This window comes from Falco cherrug, chromosome 19 (assembly GCF_023634085.1).
Source record: "Falco cherrug isolate bFalChe1 chromosome 19, bFalChe1.pri, whole genome shotgun sequence".
Taxonomy (NCBI): domain Eukaryota; kingdom Metazoa; phylum Chordata; class Aves; order Falconiformes; family Falconidae; genus Falco; species Falco cherrug.
In genome coordinates, this window is record NC_073715.1 from 3,627,914 (window position 1) to 3,647,344 (window position 19,431).

Consider the following 19,431-nt stretch of genomic DNA (forward strand, 5'->3'; position numbering starts at 1 on the left):
CGCCGAGGAAGGCGCGGGCTGGGCACGGTGCCGCGGCAGGTGCGCGGTACCGGGAGCCGGCGGCGGGGCTGGGGGGGGGGCTGGTGGGCCCGGCGCTGGAGCGGTGCCCCCCGGCGCGGTCCCCCCCGCCCGGCTGACATAACGTCTGCGCGGGGCCGTGTTTGCCTTGGCAGCCCGCGGCGGCGGCGGCGGCTCCTCACACTTTCCGCCAGCGCCGGGCAGCGGCCGGGCTCTGAGTCAGGAGCCGGGGGGGCCGGGGTGAGGCGAGGTGAGCCCCGGGGCCGCCCCGCCGCTGCCTCCCGGGGCCGGCGGCAGCCAAACAGGTTGCGCGGGGTCCCCGCCCCGGCACCTGCGGCGGGGCCGCTCCCGGGGGGGCCGCGCCGCGCCCTGCCCCAGCACCGCCGGCAGCGGGGGGGCCGCGTCCCCGGCCCCGGCGCTGCACCCCCGCCCTGCCCGCGACTCCATTCCCCCCGCCGGTGCCTGCTTCCCCGGCCCCGGTTCTCCATCCCTGCACGTGCCCGGTTCTCTATCCCCGCCTGTACCCGGTACTCCACCCCCCCCCCACCGGTGCCCGCTTCCCCGGCCCCGGTTCTCCGCCTCTGCCCGTGCCCGGGACTCTATGCCCCTCCCTCCGCCGGTGCCCGCTTCCCCGGGCCCGGTTCTCTATCCCCGCCCGTGCCCGGGAGGGACTCCATCCTCCCCGCCGGTGCCCGCTTCCCCGGCCCCGGTTCTCCATCCCTGCCCGTACCCGGGACTCTTTTCCCCCCGCCGGTGCCCGGTTCTCCACCCCCCGCCCCACGGCCGACTCCCCGTGCCCGGTTCCCCGCCCCGTGCCCGCGGGGCGGAGCGGGGCGGGCCGGCCCCGGGGCTCGGCGGCCGCAGCGGGCGGGGCGCGCTCGGCGCCTGGCACCGGGCGAGGCGCCGGCGGGGCCGTACCGGGTTCCACCCCCCCACTCCCACCCGCCCACTCCCACCCCCCCAGCCACGGGGTCGGTCCCAGCGCGGCGCCGTTAATCGCTGCTGTCCCGCGCCTCTGACTCAGCTCTTCCCGGGCCCCCCCCCCCAGTGCACTCCGGTCCCGGGGGGGCCCGCTCGGCCCCCGCCCTCCCGGGGGGGGTGGGGGTGTGTGGTGGGCTGATGGGCGGGCCCCCCCACCAATAGGAGGCCGGACCGCCGGCGCGCTGCCCAATGAGCGGGGCGGGGGCGGGCGCTTCCTGGAGCCCCGGCGGCGGCGGCGGCGGCGGCGGCGGCGGCAGCGGGGGGGGGCGGGCGGGGCGCGGCGGCGGCAGGTGAAGGCGGAGGCGGGGCCGCGGCCCCGGGACCGGCCCGTGGCTCGGGCGGGGCGCGCAGGTGAGCGGCGGCGGGTGGGAGCGGACGGACCCACCGACGGGGTCTGCACGGAGGTACCGACCGACCGGTAACGGGACCGGGACCGGTACCGGTACGGCGACCGTTTTGGCAGCCCGGTTGCGGTGAGTCGCGGGGATCCGGGATGCTACCGGCTACCGGCGGCGGGCGGGTGCGCCGAGGTGCTCCGCGCCCGGACCGTGCCTGCCCGCCGCTGCTCCACGCTGGGGCCGGTGGACGTGTCGCCTGCGGGGCGGAGGGGGCCACGCGGGGGCCGTTCCCGGCTCCTCCGCACGGGGCTGCGGGAAACGGGGGACACCGGCAGGTCCCCGCCGCCTCCCGGGTTGGCTGCCAAGGCTCTGGCCGGGGTCCACTTGCGGTGCCACCATCCAGCCGGGGTCCCCCCACGCTCACCGGGGTGCTGCCGCCGTCCCACCGCCCTTCCCGGCCCGCTGAGCGGCTCGGCCGCATCCCCGGCTGCACTGGGCATGGCACCGTCACGGCGGGGTGACAGCTCGGGATCCCCCATGGCGCCAACGCCGGTACCGGCAGGTGGGTGTCCCCGTGTCCCGGCACGCTGCAGCACACCAGTGACCCTCTGGGCCTGGCACGCTGGCGGCGGGTGTTTCACTGCTGGCTGCTGGCAAGGGACCACACCAGGGTGCCCACCGGGCCCGGTGGCTCGGTAGCACCCGCCGAGCGCTGGTGGACTCTGTCCCAGTGCACCCAGCCCTGCTGTACCTGTCCCCCCCTGGCTGGCTGCCCCCAGCCGGCTGTTTGCCCGGGGTGGGGTGCGGTATTTACCCTCCCGCCACAGCCCGTGCCGGAGGGAGTCACCGTCTTGGGCCGCGGCCGCCCTTGACCCGGAGCTGCTTTTACCGGGCGAGGGGGACGTGGTGCTGGGTTTGGCGCGGGGTGAGTGTGGCCGTGCCTCTGTTTCCCCGGCTGCGAGGGGTCCCGCGGTGCTGGGGTCCCCCGGCTCCGGTGCTTGGCACGCAGCAGCTGCCGGCGACTCGAGGCCGCGGCGGTGATGCCAGTGCCGGGTGTGGAGGGAGGGGCTGGGCTCAGGAACTTGGAGTTGAGTGTGTGGAGAAGGGGAAGCTGTGGGGCAGGGGAGGGTGTGGGGCGGCGGGGCTGGGCTGCGGGCTGCTTGGGGCTGGGGGTGCCTTTGCTGGCGACTGGAGTGCGGAGTGGTGAAACCCCTGGGTGTGGGGAGGTGACAGATGGGGGGTGGTGGGGGGTGGGGGGTGTGTGACACGGGTGGACATCGGTGTTGGGTGCTGGGGACCTCCTGAGACCACCCGCCGGGGCCCGGGCTGGGCAGCCCCCCCTCACTGGCGGCACCACGGTGCTGAGCCCGAGGCCGCGGCGGTGCGGCTCTGCCAGCTGGTGCCGTGCACCCTCGGTGCACACGTGGCACGAGCACGACAGGCCTGAGCGCGGCAGGGGCAGGCGGCGGGTGCAGCAGGGGGTGTGGGGGCCAGCACAGCCCCCCGACCCTCGAGGGGTGGCTGCTGCCCCACGCGCGGAGCAGGAACTTCTCCTTCGGGGCGGGCGGTGGATGATGAAACCACGGAGAAATCTCTCCTGGCAGCGCGCGGGCTGCTGGCGGGAGCCCCCGGGAGCCCACGCTCCCCCTGCGCCGCCGCTGCCGCCTTCCCATGGTAACCCCACCACCGAGCTGGGGGGTCAGGGCGGGGGAGGCTGCCCTGGCTGGGGGGACTGGCGCCTGCCGAGTCCCCCCAGCAGCGCTGGCGTCCCCGACATGCCCCAGGAGCTGCATGTCCACACCCCAGCGAGCCCCGGGGCGGCTGGAGGACCCGGCCAGGGGCTGGGCTGAGACCCGTCAAACTCGCTTCGTGCCAGGGAGGTGACGCTTGGGTGGCCGCGCAGGCAGCTGGGGAGGTGGCCGTGGCTGGGGCTGCTGCGGTGGCCGGTGTGACCTTCACCGTACTCAGTGCCCGGCCGCTCTCCCGGCCCAGCGATGGGTGGCCGGTTGGCGCAGATGCCGGTGCGGTGGGAGCCGCGGGGCCTGGGTGCCCCGTGCCCCCCGAGCCAGTAGCGTGACTCGGCGGGGCTGTGGGCGGGCGGGGGGGACCGAGCCGTGGCGAGGGAAAATGAAAGCAGGTGATGCGGAAGGAGAAGTAGGTCAGGCGAGCGCTGGCCTCTCCCGGCAGCCTTGGCTGCGCTGCATGCTCCGCTTTGCCCCGGCTGTCCCCACCGTGTCCCTGGGCCCCATGGGCAGCGGCTGGAGGGGCGGTGAGTAGGGGGTCCTGCTGCCAGGCGCGGGGTCCTGGGCAGGGTGGGGGCCAGCGCTGCTGCCCTGGACACTGATGGGGTGGGGAGTGCGGCCAGGCTGGCTGGCACGCGGGGGGCACCGCTGCACCCTGGCAGTTTTGCTTCGGTTCCCCTCCCATGGGCATCCCCAGAGGCACGGGCCTGGGGGCCGCTGTGAGGATGGGCAGGGGGATGCTCCACTCTTGTCCCGCTGCGGGGCCAAGGAGGGGAAGGGAAGTGGATTCCTGCCCGGCTTGGGCAGTGCCGAGCCTGCCGGCACGGTGGGGACATCCCAGTGTGGCTTGGGACTGGGGACGGTTCTGGGACGGCCCCGTGTACCGTGGTGGGACTCCACGGCGGCTGCCCCTGGCTGTGCTCCGCCACGTGGGGCTGGCGGGGGTCTCGCTGGCAGCACTGCGTGGGCCGGTGAGGCTGCAGCGGGCACAGCCGCGCAGGCAGTGCTCTGTGGGCTTGGGGGGGATTAGAGCCGCCTGCCCCCCCCCTTCCCTCCCCTGGGATCAGCCGTGGGCAGCGGGGAGCTGGCAGCAGGCAGCTGCCGTGGGGGCGGAAGCCAGGCTATTTCGGGGGGTGTGGAGGGGGGGCCGTGGGCTGGCACTGTCCTTGCCAGGTGACCCCAGTGGGACCAGCACTGCCCTGCTGCCGGGATGGAGCGTCGTTGGGGCCTGTCCTGTGCCGCCTGGCAGTGCTCAGTTCCCGAGGTGCTCTGAAGACAGGGACCCCGTGTCAGGGAGGAGATGCCACCAGCCTGGGGGGCTGCTCAGGGCCGTGTGGCAGCGGTGGGACCCAGGGGGTCTGGCTGCCCTCCAAGGGGCTCCTGTGACTGTGCCACAGGGCAAGCAGCACCGGAGCTGGCTCGCCCTGGGGCTGGCAAGCGGGACCAGCCGTGGGCAAGCCTGGCTGGCCCAGGCTGAGGGCTGGCAGAGCCTCGCCCTGCTGCCATGGGTACCCCCGTGCCTGGCACCAGGGTGCCCGTGGGCAGCTGAGTCTCGCTCCATCCCGGTGGGGTCCTGGCCACACTGGGCACGCAAGCTGGGACGCGGCGGGATGCCCAGCTCTGCTGTGGCCCTCGGCACCGGCAGGGGTGGCCTGGGCACTGGGTGGGCTCAGAGCCCACCGCGCGGCGGCTGCCTTGACCACAGCCCAGTCCCCCCCGGCTGCTGGGGAATCTGTGAGTGGGTTTTGCCCCATGCCGGGGGGTGATCAAAGGTGGGGTTTGCTGTTGACCATTTCCTTCCTGTTCCCCCCTCCTTGAGCTCCATTTCGGCAACCCCTTCCTTCCTTCCTTCCTTCCTACCCTCCTTCCCTCTGCCTGCATGTGGCCCCGCTCCCCAGGCCGCCCTGGCAGGGAGCAGCTGAGGACAGCCGGTGTCCGGCCTCACGTGGCCTCTCCCCAGTGCTGGGGATGGTGATGCTTGGAGCGGGGAGCCCAGGGGTGACCCACAGAAGCCACACGCCATTGGCCACATCCATAGTGGCCACCCATAGGTGAGCAGGTGGCTGTGGGACCTCTCCTGTCCTGGCATGTTGTGGTCCCCTGTACTGGGATGTGGTGCGGGAGGTAGGGATGCCCATGGCTGGGGTGCCCATCCTGCTGTCAGGAGAGGGGGGTGGCACCACATGGGAGATGCTGCTGGAACCTGTCCCAGCTGCATGCGGGACGGGGCTGTGGCCCATCACTGGTGCCACTGGTCAGGGTGTCACCGGCCAAGGCCAGGACGGCGCGTGGAGGAGGATGGATGAAGGTCAGCCCATCCATCACCTGGTCCCCCCTGATTGGGCACCCTTGGTGCCCCCCAGCCGGGGTGAGCAGCAGTTTGTGGCCAGCGCATGGGCAGTTGCGACACCCCCAGGGTGGGGGGGATGTCATGACTCACCCCAGCGGGGCCTGGCCACCAGCGGGAACCCTGAGTCAGGGCTGCGTGCCCATGCCATGCCCCTCCCTGCCCGCCTCGCCCACCTTATCTCCCGCCCTTAGCACCTGGCACACCTGGGCCAGGGGGGGCTGGCGCCGTTTCCCTCCTTTATGGGGAGCAAAGGGCAGGCAAAGGGTTGGCAAGCTGGTGCCGCGTCCCTCCCACCCTCCTGGGGACGCTGGCCTGGGTCTGTGCCCCCCACTGGGGTGGCCAGCCAGCCCGGCGCGTGGTGGCAGCGTGGCGGACAAGGCTGCCGGCACCACCGCTGCCTCCCAGCCACATGCTGCCGGCGCTCCAGCCCTCGGGCTGACCCATGGTGGCACGGCCAGCCTCTGCCCAGCACGCGGTCCCTGGTGATGGGGGAGGCGGGATGCCGTGCCAGGGCATCCTGGCCTGCGTGGGCACGATGCTGGCGCAGCCACTGCCCCCCTGCCCGCCTGCTGTCCCTGCTGCCGGCCCGTTTGCTCGGGCTCTTGCACAACCCGCTCTTTCCGCCAACGTTGCTGGGGCCAGAGGCCCCCTCCCTGCCCGGCTGGCGGCCGGGCTGGCACAGGGCTCTTCCCCTTTCTGCCCGGCCTTGTGCTGCTGGCAGCGCTGGCACGGCTGCCCAGAGCCCTGCCGGGGCCGTGCCAGGGCACTGCGGTGGGGCTGCCCCCCGGCCGGGCTGGTGTGGGCGGCCGGGGCGGATGCTGGGTGCCGGGTGGGGTGTGGGGAGCACTCCCCGGGCTGTTAATTGCTGTTTAGCTGGGGATGCAGAGGGTGTAATTACTGGGGGGGGATTGCGCGAACCTGCAGCTGGCCCCAGGGGGCTGGGGGGGGGTGGGGGGAGTGTGGGTGCCCCGGCGAGCGGAGGGGACTAGGTTCAGCAGGGGCCACCCCTGAGCCCCCTCCCTGGGTCACGGCTGTCCACATCCCCCGTGGGACCTCGGGGACGGCGGAGCGGGACGTGCGTCTGCAGGTTTGGGGGGCGGCTCCAGGGCTGTCCAGGCAGGCCATGGCACGCCGCACCGAGCCCAGCCCTGCGGTGGCAGCCCCGCTCCCGCCAGGCGCAGGCGCCCTCCCGGCTCAGCCGGGCCGGCCACGGCCAGCAGTGAGCACCCGGCACCCAGCGCCCTGCCTTGGGGCGGCGGGAGCGCGAGAGCCTGTCCGACGCCTCGGCGCAGGGGGCCGGGGCATGCGGCGGGGAGGCGATGCTGGTGGCGGGGAGGGGATGCCCGCGGCATGGGGTGCCTGTCCTACCGGCACTGGGAATTTCCTCCGGCGGGAGGGGGCCGGGGGATGCCCCCTGCCCGGTTCTGGGTTGGCACCCCGCGGCATGGCGCTGGCCGTGAAGGGTTAATGCCGTGTGTGTTCTGGGAAGCGGGGCTGGGAGGTGCGTGACCCGGGGTGTGGGCGTCGACTCCTTTTGAGGTGGGATCCTGCGCTCAAGTGCAGCGGGGAGCGGGGCCAAGTTCACACAGCACCCTGCCTTCCCCTCCCTGCCGCTCGCGGGCCGCCGACCCGGCCGCGGCGCAGCGCCGAGCCACGCCGGGACACACGCCAGGTGAGCCGAGCGCCCACCCCGCCGCCGCCAGCCGTCATGGCGGAGAAGGTGCCGGGGCAGTGGGGACCCGGCGCGGTGCTGCTGGGCACGGGGAGAGCCAGGCATGGCTGTTTTGGCACCGGCCGGGAGGCTGCCCGGGATGCTGGCATCGCCTGGGCCCTGCACCGCCCTCGCTGCCGGTGGGACGGGATGGGACGGGCAGTGAGGTTCGGGTCACCACGGCCTGGCAGAGTGAGACCCACACCCCACGGCGGTGGTGCCAGGCAGCCGGACGTGCCTCTGCCTGGCCCAGGCGCTGGGGAAGGTTTTGGCAGCGAGAGGGGCCATGATGGCGGCGGGAGGGGGCTGTGGTGCCAGTGTGGGGCTGGCGGGCAGGGGGCTGGCGCTGGGGGCTTGGCTGGGCCGGTGGCTGCTTGTCCCCGCTGCAGGTGCCAGGGTTGGCACTGGGGACGCTGCGGGTCCTGCAGCCACCTGCGCCGCCATGGCAGGGCCGCCTGCACCCAGCCTCCAGCCTGGCTATCGTGCGCGGTTGGCACCGGCAGCCACACCGGGCACCAGCACAGAGACCGACTTGGGCCACAGCACTCAGACCCCCTGGCTCAGTGCCCATGGCTGCCGTGCCCGCGAGGTGCTCAAGGCACCTGGGAACCGAGAGCTCTCCGGGTGGCACCACGGGTGCCAGGAGCCGGATGGTGGTGGGAGGCCAGGGTGGTGCCGCGGGGCTCGCTCCCTGGCACCGTGGGGCATGGGGGCTCTGTTTATCCTTTTCTCTCTTCAAACCATTTCCTTTCGTTTCTGCTCGCTGTTTCTTCTTCTTTCAAAGAGCGGGACCGCTTCCCCCAGCCGCCTCCCCTCCAGCACTGGGACCCCCAGCATGCCCGCAGCATGTGCCCACTTCAGCGCCACCAGCCTGGCTGGCCCCCAGCCCACCGCTTTCCCGCCAGGTGGGCAGAGAGGCTGCGCAGCCCCCCACCCCACAGCCATGCCACCCCCCCACACCATGGCACCCGGCGCTGGTACCGCCGCTGCTCCCCGCTGGCTTTGGGCTGGGTGATGGGGGCGTGGGTGATGGGGGGAGCTGGTGCATGGCTGCATACCTGGGTCCCCTTCCCAGCTCCCGAAGGGCGAGGGGCCCCGCGGGGCAAGGGGCCGGGGGCCACCAGGTCGATGATGGCTGGTGCTTCGCTCCCCTTCCTGGGTGACTCATTCTCCCCGGTGCGGCTGTGAAGTCCCTCGACAGCGTTTGCAATTCTTGTGACCGAAAGCAGTAGCACCCTGCAGCAGCCTGGGGTGGGGGCCATGCTCCCCATGACCCCTGCCCCCCTTCCCCATGAGGGAGCAAGGGGGGGCACCCAGACACCCCCTTCTACCCCACATCTCCCACCATCGCCAAGCCAGGACCAGTGCCCGGCACAGGCTGGCACCATGCCCGCGTGCAGGGTGCCATCCTGCCTCGGTGGCACGGGACAGCCAGTCCCCACGCTGGGTGGGTGCTGTAGGGCCAGACACCCACCCTGCCACGTGCAGCCGTGCTGGAACGGCCAGACCCCGGGCCAGGGGCACTGGGGGGGAACCAGCTGGTGAATGGGGGCTGGCCGTGGCTGCACCAGGCGGCATGGGCTGGCGGCGGGATGTCAGGCTGACCTGGCCAGGCATTGTTCCCGCTGCTGCCCGCCCTGGCGCAGGAGCCGGCTCAGCGTGGGGAGCAACCCCCCCTTTCCCCAGCCCCGTGTGTCTGCCACAGCCGAAACGGGCCCGGCCGCAGGCATTGACGTAACCAAGAAAGCCCTGGTGCGACGGGGGTGTGGGCATCATCACCGGCCCCCTCCTCAGCCCATGCTCCCTGTGCCATCATCTCTGGTGCCAGCCACGGAACGTCGGGGGGCCGGGAGTGGCTCTGGTACCCTCACACCTTGTCCCCGTCCCCCCCCTCCCCGTTTCCTTATCGCCGCTCTGATCTCCTCGATGGCAGCACCCGCTCAGCATGTGACTTCGCTCCAGCAGGGAGGATGCGCGGGGGGGGGGGGGGGGGGGGGGGTGGGGGGTGTCGGAGAAGAAGCCGTAACGGGCGGTTTGGTGCGATGGAAAATCCCCCTCCTGCCGCCGCCTCGCCCCCGCCCTGCCCCGGCCCTGCGCCCTTGTCCACAGGCATCCGGCCCGGTGGCCGCTCACGGGGGTCCCGGCTCCCCCGCCAGCCTGAGCTGGGCCTCCGGTGAGTTCTGCGGCACCGGCAGTGCCAAGGCGGCTCCCGCCTGCACCGCACCACGGCGAGGCTGGTGGCCGTACCTGTTCCTTGAAGCCCCCTGCCACCCGCTGGGGTCTCAGTTGCCAGGCCCAGGCATCCCCGGGTGCTGGAGCCCCCCGACGGGCACATGCCAGCTGTGGGTGCCGGCCCCGGCCCCAGCAGCAGGAAGAGCGCTGGGTGTCTGGTGGGGCTGGGGGTGCCGTGGGGACGGGGCGGCCATCCCGCTGCTGCTGGCATTTAGCTGGGGGAGGCAGCGACGGACGATGCAGGTGCCACTCCGTGGCGGGACCACCGCCTGTGACAGCCCCGGGGGTCCGCAGGGCTCTGGGCTGCCCTCGGCAGGCGCCACGTCCCCATCATCCCCCTGCAGCGCAGGGCGCTCGACTCCCCTAATCCTGCCCCCGCTGCTAATCCTGCCTAATCCCACCGGGGGCTGTCGCTGCCTGTTGGCTCCCGGGGCCCTGATGGTTTAATCACCCCTAATCCGCTCGCCCCCGCCCCGGCGGGCACCGGGGACCCCGGCCAGCGGCGGGACGGGCTCCTGGCGAGGGGGCGGCCATGGGCACTTGGCATTGGCGCCAGCATCCCGGGCGGTCGGCACTGCCCGGCTCCCAGTTTCAGGGGCGGCTGCCGCCTGCCATGCCGGTCGGGCCTGCTCGGCAGCGGCTGGGGCGGCTCCGCAGCCGGTTGCTCCGGGGCCGTTCCCAGCCGTGCCGAGGCAGCCCCAGCTGGCGGCCGCCCAAGCGCAGGGAGCGGCCGGCGCGGGGATGGGCCCCTGTGCCGGGGGCCGCCGGCCGCGCCGCCCCTCCACGGGCAAGAGGGGGCACGTCCCCCGCGCCCGCCGACAGCACAGCGTGGCTTGGCACGGTCCGGCACGGCATGGCGGGGTTCAGTTCGGCTGGGCCTGGCATGGCTCAGCGCGGCCTGGTGCAGCTTGGTGATGTCCGGTGCCATATGCCACCGTGTGCCATGGCTTGGCATGGCTCAGCATGGCCTGGCGTGGCTTGGTGATAGCCAGTGCCATATGCCACCGTGTGCCATGGCTTGGCATGGCTCAGCATGGCCTGGTGCAGCTTGGTGATGTCCGGTGCCATATGCCACCGTGTGCCATGGTTTGGAATGGCTCAGCGTGGCCTGGTGTGGCTTGGTGATAGCCAGTGCCATATGCCACCTTGCACCATGGCTTGGCATGGCTCAGTGTGCCCTGCTGTGACTTGGTGATGTCTGGTGCCATATGCCACCGTGCACCATGGCTTGGCCCAGCTCGGCGTGGCATGGCACAGCTCTGGCAGCACCGCCAGCCTGGATGTGGCAGTGCCTGCCCCAGGGTGCAGGCAGGGCTGCAGCCACCAGACAGACCTCCCACCCCAGTGTCACCCAGCAGAGCACCAGTGTCACCCAGCAGCACCAGCCAGCTGGGGTGGCGTTACCTGTGGCTGGGCACGGGGTCGCAGCACCGTGGCTGCCACCTGTACCCTACCTGTGGGTTGGGAGGGTAGCGGGCTCCCTCTTCCCACAGGCTCCATCGCCCGCCTGTGCCGGCTCCGTGGGGACGCGCGGGTCCCCGATGCAGCACCATGAGGACCGCGGGTGCCAGCGTCGGCAGCGCCGGGTTTAGAGCCGGGGCCAAGCCCTGCCAGCCGCAGCGTGGGAAAGGCCCGGCTCACGCAGGCAGGGCTTGGCTGGGCGAGGAGCGGCCCCAGGCTGGGGCAAAGCGGGAGGGAGGGGGCCAGGCCCCCACCGGGAGCGGGGGCAGGAACCGGCGGCGCGGGTGCTGATCCTAATCTGCGGTGGCAGGAAGCGTGGCCCCCGTTCCCAGCCTGGGCTCCGCGGGGCGGCCCCCGGCCCTCGGGGCCCTCTTCCCGGCACTCGCCCGCCCACCTGCACCCGCTGCCGGCGAGGCCCGCGTTCCCAGGACGGGGCTGCCGGGAGCCGGTGGGTGCACCCAGCGGTGCCGGGGGGCCAGGGGGTGGGTGGGCTGGTGCAGGAAGTGCGGTGCCTCGGCGCCGTTCAAAGGCGCCGCACTGAGATTTCCCCCTTTGCTGTGGTGGCGCGGGCGGCCAGGTGCCAGCGATGGAGGAAGCGCGGGGGGCTGTGGTGGGGGGCCTGCTGCCCGCCAACCTCACCGTGGGGGGGTGTATGTGTGTGTGTGGGGTGAGGGCAGCCCCCAGGCCCCCAGCCTGCTCCGGTTTGGTATCCCACCGAAACCCCTGTGCCACCGAGCCCCGTGCGATGAGGTTTTCCTCGCACCCTGGCTTGGCGGCGCGGCTGATGCTCCAGCCGCGGTGTTTAGTCCAGGCTTTGGGCTGGTTGCCATGCCAGTCGGCGAGCATCCCGTCCTTCCCGCAGGTGAGGATGATGGCCAGCCCAGAGGACGACCTCATCGGTATCCCCTTCCCCGAGCACAGCAGCGAGCTGCTGAGCTGCCTGAATGAGCAGCGGCAGCTGGGGCTGCTCTGCGATGTCACCATCAAGACGCAGGGCCTGGAGTATCGCACCCACCGCGCCGTCCTGGCCGCTTCCAGCCGCTACTTCAAGAAGCTTTTTGCTGGACCAGGACCGGGGCAGGAGGTCTGCGAGCTGGACTTTGTGGGGCCAGAGGCACTGGGCGCGCTGCTGGAGTTTGCCTACACGGCCACGCTCACCATCAGCAGTGCCAACATGGGCGAGGTGCTGCGCGCCGCCCGGCTGCTGGAGATCCCCTGCGTGATAGCCGCCTGCGTGGAGATCCTGCAGGGCAGCGGGCTGGAGGCACCCGGCCCCGATGACAGCGACTGCGAGCGTGCCCGCCGCTACCTGGAGGCTTTTGCTGCCCTCCCCGAGGGCGAAGCGCCCGCCCCGCCACCCCCCCCGCCCCGCTGCCCGCCGCAGCAAGAAGACCCGCAAGTTTCTGCAAGCCCGTGGCGCCCGGCTCAACAACCACACCGAGGAGCCGCCCGCCGAGGCCGAAGCTTGCGGCAGCCCCCCGCCACCCCCCCCAGCCGCCCTCGCCACCCCTGCCCGAGGGGCTGCCCCTGCCTTACGACAGCTTCGAGCTGCCCGAGGAAGAGGAGCTGCCCCCGCACCCCTTCCCCTTCCCCTACCAGCCCCCCCTGTCCCCCGAGGAGGCTGCCTCCGACGAGGACGCCATCGACCCTGATCTGATGGCGTACCTGAGCTCGCTGCACCACGAGTCGCTGGCGCCTGGGCTGGATACGCCCGACAAGCTGGTGCGCAAGCGCCGCTCGCAGATGCCCCAGGAGTGCCCCGTCTGCCACAAGGTCATCCACGGCGCCGGCAAGCTGCCCCGCCACATGCGCACGCACACAGGCGAGAAGCCCTTCGCCTGCCAGGTCTGCGGGGTCCGCTTCACACGGTGAGTGCAGCCCGGTGGGTACCCGACGGCATCCCCCCCCTGCCCCTGGCACCTCCCCTGCTAGTGCCTGGCCGCTTCCCTGCCGTGGTGCAAGTGCAGGGCCAGGGGGGCTTCTGTGCCCCCCGTGAGTGCTGCCAGAGCGACCCGCCCTGCCTGCCAGCCGTGGTACCCAGCAGCATCCTGAGCTGCACCTCCCCTGCTGGTACTCAGCTGCATCCTGGCACGGTGCAACACCAGGATGCATTTCCCACCGCCGCTGGTGCCACAGCAGTCCCTGCACACCCCAACCAGGCAGCCGGGATCTGGTCCCCCACCTTGCCAGAGCCCCCAGCCCCCCTCCTCCTTGCAGAGCATCCCTACCACTGCACTGCCAGCACCATCCCGCTGCCTACTGCAGCCAGGTGGCTGCTTCCCTAGGGATGCCAGCTGCCCTGTGCCAACGTCTGCCTCTCCATTTGTGTCTGTGTGTCCCCAGGAATGACAAGCTGAAGATCCACATGCGTAAGCACACGGGGGAGCGGCCCTACTCCTGCCAGCACTGCAGCGCCCGCTTCCTGCACAGCTACGACCTGAAGAACCACATGCACCTGCACACGGGCGCGCGGCCCTACGAGTGCTACCTCTGCCACAAGGCCTTCGCCAAGGACGACCACCTCCAGCGGCACCTCAAGGGCCAGAACTGCCTAGAGGTGCGGACCCGCCGTCGACGCCGCGACGAGCCGCCGCCGCCGCCCACCGGCCCTCCTGGCCTTGACCTCTCCAATGGGCGGCTGGAGGGGCTGCGCCTCTCCATCGCCCGCTACTGGGGTCCGGGGCAGCCGGAGGAGGAGGAGGATGAGCCGGAGGGTGAGGAAGGGCCACAGCCGGACGGCACCGTGCCGGTGGAGACGGTGTAGGGCCACTGCCACGGCGAGTGCCGTGCCATGCTGAGCCGTGCCGTGCCCGCCCCGGGTTTCTGTTCCCGTTTTTTCCCGTCACGGTTCATTCCCAGTTATGCAAAGGGGGAAACTCCCCCCTGGCCGATTTGCACAATGGGGTGGGGGGGTGTCCCCGCCGCCCCCCCACCGTGCCCAGGGCGCACCCCCCCCAATCCGCCGTGCCCGGGTTTCCCCCCGCCGTACCCGGGCAGCGGAGCCCCGGCGAGGGGGCCGGGGGGGGGGGAGAAGCGGGACTGGGGTGTGTGCGCCCCCCCCCCCCCCGAGTGGATGCCGCCCCCCCAGCGGGGCCGGGACCGGGCGGTGGCACCCGCGGACCGAGGGCGCCCCTGGCCCCGAACAGGAGGGCGCGGGCGGGGCCAGCAGGGCGCCCCCCCCCCGCCCCCCGGTGTGCGGGTGGAGGCGGGGGGGCCGCCGCCCTGCGCTGTGCATAGCTTGTGTCCCCCCCCCCCCCCCCCCCAGCCCTCCCCGTCCCGAGCAGCCCCTCCCCGGCGAGCCCCCCTCGCCCCTGCACTCCCGGCTGCTTTCTCTTGGTTGCACTATTCGGGTGAGCCCACCCGGGTGCGGGGCAGCCCCGGCCCCCACCCGATCCCATCCCCCCCCAACCACCCCGGCCCTGTGGGACCCCCCTCCCCGGGGTGGCCGGGCCCCCGCGGTCACCCCTCTGCCCTTTGCACATGCCCCCCCCAGGGCGCAGCCCCCCCCCCCTCCCCCCCGGGGGAGCAGGGGACCGGCACTATTTGCCTAAAATAAGAGTTTATCTATATTTAAAAAGATGATGTAATATATTCCCCCCCCGCCCCAGCCCCTCCGCTGCTGCCCGCCAGCGCTGCCCGGCCCCCGCGCATCTGTCCCTTGCCATGGGGTGCCGGGAGGGGTGATGGGGACGAGGGGCTCGGCTCCCGTCATGGCTTTAAAGTGCCTTATGGTGAACTTGAAACTTTTCGGCTACTTGAACCTCTCTGGTGTCAGGAACCAAACGAATAATCCGTGGGCGGCCGCCCCCCGCCCTGCCGGGTCGCCTCTGTCTGTCTGTCTGTCTGTTTGTGTTTGTTTTTTTAAACGAAGGCTGCTTGGTAATAAACGGAGAAGCAGGGACCCCCTCCGCGCCCGGCTGTCTGTCTGCCCTGCACCACCCCCCCCCGCCGGTGCTGCTCTGCTTGGGCCTGGGGCAGGGAGTGGGGCTGGGGGCGCCCCGGGGCTGGGGACATCAAGGTGCTGGGGACAGTGATATTGAGGGGCTGGGGGCACTGTGGTGCTTGGTATAGGGACATCAAGGGGGTGGGTGTAGCATGGGGATGGAGATGGGGGCACCACAGGGCAGGGGCTGGGGCCATCAAGGGGCTGGGGGCACTGTGGGGCTGGGGACAAGGATGTCAAGGGGCTGGGGACACCACGAGGCCAAGACCACCATGGGGTGCTGGATGCCAGCTCAGGCCACTGGGACGCTGGCACCTTGAGGACCCAGTTGCTTTAGTCCCCAGCCCCTCCACCCACCCACCCCCAGCTCCCACTGCGCTGCTTGGGCTCCAGCCATGCCCCCGGAGCCTGGCCCGGTGTCCTCGCTGCCGCATGGCACCATCCTGCTGTCACCGGGCCCTGCCCTCCCTGCTGGGTGGCTGCTCGGTCATCACCTCCTCCAGCTCATTCTCACTGCTCTCAGACTGGTCCTGGTAGCTGAAGTCCAGGCTGGGACAGGGGACAGCAGCGTCAGGGACCAGCACCCCCAGTGCTGGGGGTATCTGGGGACACCGCCGCCGCCACCACCGGCCCTCACCTGGAGAATGAGCTGTCCTCACTGTCCGGCCCGCTGCTGTCCCCATCGCTCTTCTCACTTTCCTCCTCCTTCAGCTGGGCTCGCAGCCGGGCCACCAGCTCGGAGGGCAGCCGCCGGCCGCCACCCTGGCCCTCCGCCACCTCACGGATGCTCTGCTTCAGCAGCCGTCCTTGCTCCTGTCCCCGCAGCGCCTGCACGGCACCCAGCCACAGCCCCACCGTCTCCTCATCGCTGGAGTCCCTGCAGGGATGGGGCACCGGGGTGGGCTGCAGCCCCCCCCCACCCCGCAGGCCCCCCCTGGGCTCTGGTGGGCTCCCTGCACCCCCTGCTCACCTCTCCTCGTCCCCTGTGTCCCGGTAGGTCAGGGGACCCATGCAGAGGGTGCAGATGTTGCGCAGGGTTTGGTAGCACTCGCGGCAGTACAGCCCTGGGGAGAGCAGGAACATGAGAGTGGGGGGAGATTTGGGGGGGGGAGGGGGTGTCCCCGGTCTAGGGGGGTCCTACCTTTGCAGCCCATCGTGATGCAGGCGATGAAGTCCGGCTGCTCCGCCATGCCGCAGGCCAGGCAGCGTTTCTGCTGGATGCCCAGGAACCGTGCCAGCCGGGCGAGGATAGGCATCCTGCAGGCAGAGCGCTGATGCTCCACGGGGCCATGCCACCCCTCGGGGGTGCATGGCAAGCCCTCGCCACAGACCCCCCCAGGGCTGGCATCACCCTTTTGCAATGTCCCACAAGGTGCTTACGGGGGTCAGGATGGCTCCAGCCTCACAGAGCTTACCTGGAGATGAGGAAGAGGAGCAGGTTGCCTTGCCCATCATCACCCGTGCGCTGCGTGATGGCTTGGCGCAGGGCGCGTACCAGCCCTGCCCGCCGTGCCAGGATGGTGCTATGGAGGAAGGCTATGCGCTCCTGGCATGGTGGGGATGAGGGGTGAGGGTCAGTGGCTGCCAAGGGGGTGTGAGGAGGAGGGGGAGACACAATCTTCTCACCTGCTCACGGCTTGGGTAGTAGGTGGCACACACCACCCGGCGCAGCCGTGCCATGTGGCCGCCAAAGACAGCAATGAAGAAGCAGGCACCATACAGGAGTCCTGGTGGGAAAAATACGAGTCACACAGGGGCGACACCCCTCTGTACCCCCCCTCCTCCCCAGCACGCTGAAGGTGCAGCACCCCCGGTCACCCATGCTGAGGTAGGTGATGTAGTCGGGCTCCACCGGCTGGAGGACGCAGCGCTGGGAGAGCACCGAGACGTTGCCCTGCTGCAGTGCGCCGAAGGCAGAGACCAAGTCCCGGAAGATGTCACTGGTGTAGCCCGTCCCGTTGACGTTGACACCCATCACCGCTGGTGCTGTGGGGCAAGAGGGCTCAGTTCTGGGGAACAGAGCACCCCCTGCCCAAAGCCTGGGCCTCTGCCAGCAAGGGTGCTGCTCCAGCACAGTGGGTTCTGCTCACCCCTGGCGACAATCTCCCCCTCCAGCTGGTGCCGGATCAGGTCGAGCAGCCAGAAGAGGCCGAAGTCAGCCAGGATGATGCTGATCCCCAGCAGCATATGGCGCAGGACCCCCGCCAGCTGCATCCCATACTGGCGCTGCTCCTTCCACGACAGCCACGGCGCAGCTGGGCGGGCATGGGAGCACCGTGAGGCTGTGCCATGCCGGGACCCTCCAGCTCCCCACTGCAGGGGTCCCCTGGGGCTGACCTGGGGGGATGTAGCGTCTTCTCTCCCGGCCTCTCAGGGGCAGCACGGTGGGTCTGCCCTGCTCCGCCCGCAGCAGGTCCATCTCCACAAAGCGCCGCGTGATGTAAACGTTGTCGAAGGTCTCGTCCTGCAGGTACCGGCGACGGTACCGCAGCGCCCTGGGAACATTAGTGGGGATGCTGGGCACCGGCACGCTGGGTCCCTGTCCCCAGGGAGGGGTAGAGCGGGACCCCAGCCCACTCACTTGATGTAGAGGTAGATGATGGCACAGATGGAGATGTGCGTGAAGATCCCCAGGACCTTGCGGGTGGGCTCCAGCTGTGTGTGCACGCCCTCCATGATGTCCAAGGCCACCTCCCCCAGGCTCTTGCTGGCAGTGAGGCTGACATTGAAGTGGTGCACAGCCGAGATGTTGAATTCAAACTCCTGGCGGACGCGGTCCAGAGCATTCTTGAGGGCTGCAGGGATGACAAGGGGCTGTGTGGTGCTGGCAGCTGAGGCAAGAGCTGGGAAGGAGCAGAGAGGGACCCCCGCCCCCCCCGGCGACACCAGGATACTCACGGTCTGCAATTTGCCTCTGGAGGAAGGTCTGGATGTACTCCGGGATGACACAGAAGATGAGGGCAACTGCAGAGAGGGGGGGTCTCTGTCAGGGTGGGGTCCTCACAGTGGGCACGGGTTGACCCCCTCACCCCCTTGCCCTGCTGCAGAAGGGTAGGGACCCACTCACAGGTGGCCAGACCACAGAGGGTCCTGAAGGTGACGATGATGTAGCAGAGGAAGAAGAGGAGGGGGATGGTACGCTCGCAGTTGTCCTTGGCGTTGTCGAAGAGGCGCAGGCAGCGGTTGTACGGCGTGCCCAGCTCCCGATTGCACACCCTGCTCATGTTGGCCAGCCACAGCCAGACGTTGCGCAGGGCTCGGGCTGCAGGCAAGGAGTGGGGATGGGTGATGGGGACAGGGACAGGGGGAAAGCAGGAAGGGGGGATGCTGGAGCTGGGGAGACCCTCAGGCACCCCCACTCACCGATGTGGCTAACAGAGTCCATGATGGCACGGAAGAATTTGCGGACGTGGTCACCCACCACCTTGGCTTTCTGGGCAATGTCCTTGATTTTGGCCAGCACGTCTGTGGAGAGAGGGACCCCTGACCATACCCTGAGGGACAAGGGCAGCTCAGGGTTGGGCAGCGCTACCCAGGCTTCCCCCAGGAAGGGACCCTCCCATCCCCCTGCATCCCCTCGCCCCCCACTCACCCATCAGCGGCTCCTTGGCGCGTTGCAGCCGTTCGGCCGTCTGGTTGAGGGCGAGCTCGGCCCCGCATGACAGCGACTCGGCGGCCCGGGAGAAGTTTTGCAGGATGTTGGCGCAGGGGCCCTGCATGGCCATGCCCAGCGCCAGCACCAGCATCAGCATCTTCCCCTCCCCTGCAGGGACATGGCAGTCAGTCCTGGGGCTCAGATGGGACCCAGCACCCCCCAGCACCCCCCCTAGCTTCTGGTGGCAGGACCCACAGCTCCTTACTGGTGAAGATGTGGGGCAGCGACAGCAGCACGGTGAGCCGCATGGTGCCAGAGAAGGCCATGCCCAGCCCCAGCACTGCACCCAGGATGCTGGTGCTGACCAGGCAGAACCAGACGTTGTGGCCCTGCGCCAGCAGCACCAGAGCCCCGTAGAGGCTGGCCAGGAACATGCCCAGCAAGAAGCCGCCGGTGCTGCGGGCCAGCTGCCGCCCCTCACTCTCCTCCTCCGGCGGCTGGGGCTGCCTGCCCTTGGAAAGCCGTGCCGGGCTCTTATCGCGGCTGTGCCGCCCCTGCAGGGCTCTCAGGGCTCTGCCCAGCCACATCCTGGCCTGGCTTGGGCTCTGCGAGGCTCCCGCCGGTCGCTCTGGCGCCGGCCGCAGGGCTCCGGGGGGCGGAACGGCGGCTCACAATGCCCCGGTTCCACGGGAGCGTCCCAGCCCACCGCGCCCGTTCCCTGGCAACAGCCCGTGTCGGCAGTTCCGGGGGGCGCAGCACTCTTGTCAGATCTGGGGGAGCATCGCACTGTTATCGGATCTGGGGGAGCATCCCACCACTGTCGGATCTAGGGGAGCATCCCACCGCTGTCAGATCTAGGGGAGCATCCCACCGCTGTCGGTGTTGGGGAGCACCCCACTGTTGTTAGATCTGGGGAGCACCCCAGCACTGTCGGTGTCGGGGAGCACCCCACCGTTGTTGGTGTTGGGGAGCACCCTCCCGTTGATGGTGCTGGGGAGCACCGCACCATTGCTGGATCTGGGGAGCACCCCACCGTTGATGGTGCTGGGGAGCACCGCAC

General features: G+C 70.9%; 3 protein-coding genes across 3 annotated transcripts; 2 read left to right on the forward strand and 1 right to left on the reverse strand.

Moving 5' to 3' along the window:
- Positions 1 to 1,219: 1,219 nt before the first annotated feature.
- Positions 1,220 to 14,734, forward strand: ZBTB7B (zinc finger and BTB domain containing 7B). Its single transcript, XM_055696754.1, is given in 5 exon segments — positions 1,220 to 1,350; positions 11,696 to 12,204; positions 12,206 to 12,344; positions 12,346 to 12,701; positions 13,177 to 14,734. Coding segments are annotated over 4 exon segments (1,419 nt in total). The 5' UTR covers positions 1,220 to 1,350; positions 11,696 to 11,701; the 3' UTR covers positions 13,598 to 14,734.
- LOC129734223 (spidroin-2-like) lies at positions 6,373 to 9,108 on the forward strand. Its single transcript, XM_055696780.1, has one exon. It carries the CDS (start codon positions 7,138 to 7,140, stop codon positions 8,326 to 8,328), a length of 1,191 nt encoding a protein of 396 aa, XP_055552755.1. The 5' UTR covers positions 6,373 to 7,137; the 3' UTR covers positions 8,329 to 9,108.
- A 113-nt stretch (positions 14,735 to 14,847) lies between the features above and the next one.
- Positions 14,848 to 18,958, reverse strand: DCST2 (DC-STAMP domain containing 2). Its single transcript, XM_005434651.3, has 15 exons — positions 18,637 to 18,958; positions 18,369 to 18,539; positions 18,140 to 18,241; positions 17,844 to 18,038; positions 17,675 to 17,740; positions 17,358 to 17,571; positions 17,114 to 17,271; positions 16,867 to 17,031; positions 16,595 to 16,762; positions 16,403 to 16,503; positions 16,192 to 16,322; positions 15,918 to 16,033; positions 15,747 to 15,840; positions 15,414 to 15,653; positions 14,848 to 15,325 (listed from the first exon to the last, which is right to left on the reverse strand). The coding sequence occupies exons 1-15, from the start codon at positions 18,956 to 18,958 to the stop codon at positions 15,226 to 15,228; spliced, it is 2,343 nt and encodes a 780-aa protein (XP_005434708.1). The 3' UTR covers positions 14,848 to 15,225.
- Positions 18,959 to 19,431: the final 473 nt, after the last annotated feature.

Excerpts from the sequence above, each read along its gene's own strand:
- LOC129734223 (XM_055696780.1), top strand. The coding sequence starts at position 7,138 with ATGGCGGAGAAGGTGCCGGGGCAGTGGGGACCCGGCGCGGTGCTGCTG.
- DCST2 (XM_005434651.3), bottom strand. The coding sequence starts at position 18,958 with ATGTGGCTGGGCAGAGCCCTGAGAGCCCTGCAGGGGCGGCACAGCCGC. Across the intron at positions 18,242-18,368 it reads CGCCAAGGAGCCGCTGATGG|ACGTGCTGGCCAAAATCAAG; the intron begins GTGAGTGGGGGG and ends CTCTCTCCACAG. Across the intron at positions 16,034-16,191 it reads CTCCTCTTCCTCATCTCCAG|GATGCCTATCCTCGCCCGGC; the intron begins GTAAGCTCTGTG and ends CTCTGCCTGCAG.